Source organism: Aegilops tauschii, chromosome 2, assembly GCF_002575655.3.
Source record: "Aegilops tauschii subsp. strangulata cultivar AL8/78 chromosome 2, Aet v6.0, whole genome shotgun sequence".
NCBI lineage: Eukaryota > Viridiplantae > Streptophyta > Magnoliopsida > Poales > Poaceae > Aegilops > Aegilops tauschii.
In genome coordinates, this window is record NC_053036.3 from 600,677,697 (window position 1) to 600,683,396 (window position 5,700).

At 44.2% G+C, this 5,700-nt stretch overlaps 1 protein-coding gene across 1 annotated transcript; it reads right to left on the reverse strand.

Moving 5' to 3' along the window:
* Positions 1–757: 757 nt before the first annotated feature.
* On the reverse strand, positions 758–3,102 carry LOC120961896 (uncharacterized). The gene is made up of 4 exons (XM_073509166.1): positions 2,924–3,102; positions 1,584–1,796; positions 1,358–1,417; positions 758–1,211 (listed from the first exon to the last, which is right to left on the reverse strand). The coding sequence occupies exons 1-4, from the start codon at positions 2,972–2,974 to the stop codon at positions 828–830; spliced, it is 708 nt and encodes a 235-aa protein (XP_073365267.1). The 5' UTR covers positions 2,975–3,102; the 3' UTR covers positions 758–827.
* Positions 3,103–5,700: the final 2,598 nt, after the last annotated feature.

The window sequence follows — 5,700 nt, forward strand, 5'->3', positions numbered from 1 at the left end:
CGACCTGTGAGCGGGCTACTTTGACGAACAATATGAAGTGTGTAAGCAATAATATTCACAATTTTATTTTATTACCATCATTTGTGTTGAGTTTCATTTATTCATATATATATGTATCGACCCCTTCTTCAAATTAGATCTTTCGGATGCGGGATGAACTCCTACCACCAGATCGTATGCGAGCAATTCAAGAGGAATTGACGGCATTCTTCCTTGACCACGCGATCGCTAAAAACGGAGAATACTATGTGGACCCTGTGTACATATATAATTAGGAGATTATATTGTAAGAGATAGTTATTGTATATATGTAGCCGGTAGTGTCAGATAGATATACGAGAACTTGTTGTTCGACCAATCTCTCGGAGAAGGAGAGGTGGTCAATATCACTTCTCTCTGTATGCATATATATGTTCATGACGATCTTCTGTTTCCTTCATTTGCTTACTAGCTAGCGTGTCTAGTCCTCTCTATACGTATATAGTACGTAGCGTCGACCAAGCACGGAGATAAGAGAGGACACTTCTCTCTATTAATTAGCTAGCTAACACAATATATGAAACACCTAAATTAACCCTCCCCCCTTAAAAAAACAAAAACCCCAGCCCCTGAAATACTGACGCGTGGATGCCTATTGGTCCCGGTTTAACCAGGACCAAAAGCCCTCTTGCCTGGGCTCACCGCACCGGCCACGTGGAGGCCCATCTGTCCCGGTTCGTGTAAGAACCGGGACTAAAGGGCTAGGGCATTAGTAACGACCCTTTAGTCCCGGTTCAACAACCGGGACAAAAGGCCCTTACCAACCGGGACAGATGATCCTTTTTCTACTAGTGTGTGAGCCCGAAAAATGCAAGGAACTCTGACTTCCCTGCATCGTCGACCATGCTAATGTTGATGTCCCCTGCCGGAATGCCAAAAACATGCAGAACACCCAGTGCATTCAGTGGTATGCGCTTCTTGTTGATGAAAATTGCTTCATCGTCAACAATGACCTTGTCTGCTATCCACTGAGCAAACGGCCTAGGCACAAGACAATCATCTAACTCCAGCATGTAACCAAAACCAGTAGACCTGACTAAGTCCACTTTGTTCTTGCTCTTGCAAATGCTATTCACGACCTCGGAGAAATATGGTATGCTGCACCTACTATATGCTTTACATACTGCATCGCCAAAATCATCATGTGAAGTCGCTTCAGTTAGTCTTGGTCTCTGTGTACATCAAAAGGGGGAAATTAAAAAGTTTCACCCAAACAAAAAAAGAGTTATAAATGAATAAAATTGAAGTAGTATGTGACATAGAAATGATTACACGCATGAAAAATGAATTACGCGTGACAAGGATAACTAAAGTCTACCTTTATGCTCCCCTTTCGTACAATGGTCCGTCTTTGCTTCCTTTTAAAGCTCTTCACAATCTGATATTGTGATAAAATAAGAACAAAAAATCATTGTGAGTAAAAACAAAACATATATATATATATATATATATATATATATATATATATATAAGAGGAACTTTGAATGTACAAAAAAAAGAGAAGCTGAAGAAATGCAGGGGGTGGAGGGGGGGGATGACTTCACCAAAAAATTTACTCCAGCACAAAGTAGGTCGTTGGACACATCGGTTTCAGTTAGGTCATCATTCCCGTGGTACTGTTCGCTTTCGGCATCCACTGTATCTTCGTCAATCTTCAAGATCTGACTTGCAGTTGTGTCATTCTTCTCTTTATCAACTGTTGGGCCCTCGGGTTGATCAATGCCTCCCTTATTCTCTTCATCATCTCCTTTAACATCCTGATCATGTATTTTACCAACACAAAAAAATAACAAAAAAAGAAAAAAGGATGATTAGGCTACATATATATAAAAAAAAACACAGCTGGTCTGTCAGTGTGCCATAATACTAGAAAACACAGTTGCTCAGTTCATCTATTACTACCGGCTACTAGTAACACTGACGTGAGCGTAACCATCAAATTATTCCCGTTACATCGACGCATCCCGCAGGCTCCACACGTACTCTTCTATTTTGATCAGTGTCCAAAAAACTAGCTTACATTCAGTTACTGACAAAACCCAAAAAAAACACAGGACCTTCTAGTGATTTTGGGCTTGTCTCCTGTGAATCTAACCTCTGCCTCAAAGCTGAATTCAGAAAAAAAAAACATGTATCCTTTTGCATAGGAAAATGATGATTAGGGTACAAAAATACAGAAACAAACAATAACTACTGCTGAAGATTTTGTGCACATCCCCTGTAGCCATGAACATTCAACGGATAAAAACTGGGCGTAAATACTGACGAACAACAAACAAACTTTGTTGAACTACCACAAATTATCTCTCTTATTTTGTCAAGAGGAAGACCGCCCCAACTTGATTATAGTTCCAAAATGGACTTTTCATCTGACTCTGTACATCCCATGGAGTGAGAGAAAAAGGTTACTGAGTTTCCCAGGCTGTTGAACACACATATGCAGCAAAGTGTGTGTCCTTCTGCATGACTTTCGTATGCTCTGTACTCACAGAACCAAAACTGGAAAACCAAAAAATACCCATATCGATTGACTACATAGTAGGCGCATCTAGCTATGCCTGATTTGAACAAGAAAAAATCAAAATCTCCTGTAGACGAAAATGAACATGTGGATTAACAGTGGGGATTTTGCTGCCTAACACACAACCACGCCCCCTACGCAGAACACAGAATAATCCCCTGGGCCTCCTGCTATTTTGGCAAATCTCTGTTGCGATTCAAACCTCTCAGTACATGATAGTCACCGTAACCACAAAATTCGTGAACCCTAGAGGCGAATCTGAGGTTATAGACGGAGGGATTTGACCTCGGCACACAGCTGCGGGCGGGATTTGGTACGGCGGCGGGGGGCTGGGGACGAGGGGGTCGGGGGGTAGGAAGGAACCTGCTCCTCTGCGCGTGACGACCCTGGATCCTTGCCCTCGCCGGCGGGCATCTCGACGCCAGCGACTCCGGCCGCAGCAACCTTGGACCAGCGGGCTCCCGTGCTAGACCTCCTCTCGTCCCTCCCCTGCCTTCGGGCCTGTTCTTTTGGTGGCTTCTAGAATAAACTGCAATAAGCTGCCCCTTACCTAGCTTATTCTAAAAGCCCAATCAAATTATCTTTTTAGAAGCCTAGTAGTTAGGGCTTGACTAATCGAAAGTCATCTTTTGATCCCGAGCTCATATGCTCCCGCATGAACAGTAAAATCGAAAAAATATCAAAAATATTCCAAAAATTCCAATTTTTTTTGAGAGAAACATTGACAAAAGTTCTAAGTGCCTGCAAAAATTCATCATGAAATCACATTCCTGTAAGGCGTGGCAAAAAAAAAATTCAGTGCTTCAAAATGCTTTTGAAAGTAGCTTTTTCAGAGTACTGTTTTTGTTTTTTTGCCATGCCTTCTAGGAATGTGATTTCACGACGAATTTTTGCAGGCACTTAGAAGTTTTGTCAATGTTTCTCCCAAAAAAAATTGGAATTTTTTAAAAAAAATTCGATATTTTTTCGATTTTACTGTTCATGCGGGAGCATATGAGCTCGGGATCAATTCCTCCGTGTCCCTTAGGCTTATAAAAAGAAAATTTTGTTTGGGCTTCTAGAATAAGCTGGGTAGGGGGCAGCTTATTCTGGAAGCCCAAAAAAGCTAGCAAAAGATCTGATTTGAAACAGTAACAACACCCACCAAAAATGAGGACGGCTCTTTGGAAAAGATACGTTAAAGGAGGGGCCACCTGCCATAGACTTTAGGATAAAGAAAAAGGAAGAAGGATATACAAGAACTAGTGGCTTTATACTATTTTCATCCTTAGAAAATGATTACATATGTGTGTGAAAAAATATATAACTATGATATATGAAAAAAATAATGACTACAAACAACCATCTAAAAAACGCTAAAAACAACAGACGGCCTGTACAAAATGATTAAACAAAGTTTTCGCCGTCACTGACAAACACTGCCCTTGACCCCCCGGATGTGGTCACATTATATGTCTTGCAGGTGCACTTGGTTGTGTTGAGTTGCGATTGCGGTCGAATTGCGGCGATTGCAACTACAAAACAAAGAATGCCTAAAAAACAGAACTGATTTCATCGGCGCCGATATCCGTCCGCCCAGACCCTCGGTCATGGTCGCAAATAGATGTTCCGCAGTTACGATTGAGTGTGTTGAGTTTGAGATTGCGCTGAGGATTGGGCCGTGATTCCCATCATCACCGACAACCGTCCTGACCCCGGGTTGCGCTTGGGTGTTCTGAGTTCTGATTACGCTCGGGTTGGGGAGGTTGCAACTACAACAAAAAAACTAACAAAAAATACAAAAATGGAACCGGTTTTATCGGCGCCGACAGCCTTCCGCCCCGACCCCTGGTTACGCTTGGGTGTGTTGAGTTGCGATTGCACTTAGGTTGGGGCAGTTGCAACTACAACAAAAAACCTAACAAGAAGTTAAAAAAATGGAACCAATTTCATCGTGACGATAGCCTTCCGCTCCGACCCCCGGTTGCGCTTGGGTGTGTTGAGTTGTGATTGCGCTTGGCTTGGGGCGGTTGCAACTGCAAATAAACGAACCCTAGCAAAGAAAAATGGAATTGATTTCATCGGCGCCGACAGCCCTCCGCCCCCACCCCTGGTTGCGGTCACGTTATATGTCTTGCAATTGCGCTTGGGTGTGTTGAGTTGCGATTGCGCTCGGGTTGGGGCGGTTGCAACTACAAACAAAAAAGAATCCCAAACAAAAGAAAAAATGGAACCGATTTCATCGGCGCCGACAGCCTTCTCCCCCGACCCCCGGTTGCGCTTGGGTGTGCTGAGTTGCGATTGCGGTCGGGTTGGGGCATTGCAACTACTAAGAAAAAAAATCCTAATCAAAAAGAAAAATGGAACCGATTTCAACGGCGCCGACAGCCCTCCGCCCCAACCCCCGGTTGCGGTCACGTTATATTTCTTGCAATTGCGCTTGGGTGTGTTGAGTTGAGATTGCGCTCGGGTTGGGGCGGTTGCAACCCTGGTTGCGCTTGGGTGTGTTGAGTTGCGATTGCGCTCGGGTTGGGGCGGTTGCAACAACAAACAAAAAGAACCCCCCAACAAAAGAAAAAATGGAACCGATTTCATCGGTGCCGACAGCCCTCCCCGCCCCGATCCCCCGGTTGCGGTCACGTTATATGTCTTGAAATTGCGCTTGGGTGTGTTGAGTTGCGATTGCGCTTGGGTTGGGGCGGTTGCAACTAGAAACAAAAAGAATCCCAAACAAAAGAAAAAATGGAACCGATTTCATTGGCGCCGACAGACTTCCGCCCTGATCCCCGATTGCGTTCACGTTATATATCTTGCAATTGCGCTTGGGTGTGCTGAGTTGTGATTGCGCTCGGGTCGGGGCGGTTGCAACTACGAAGAAAAAAAAGCTAACAATAATAAAAAATGGAACCGATTTCATCGGCGCCGACAAAACCCTCCGCCCCGACCCCGATTGCGGTCACGTTATATGCCTTGCAATTGCGCTTGGGTGTGCTGACTTGCGATTGCCCTCGGGTTGGGGCGGTTGCAATTACAAACAAAAAAACTCCCTAAAACAAAAGAAAAATGGAACCGATCTCATCGGCGCCGACAAACCCTCCGCCCTGACCCCCGGTTGCGGTCACGTTATATGTCTTGCAATTGCGCTTGGGTGTGCTGACTTG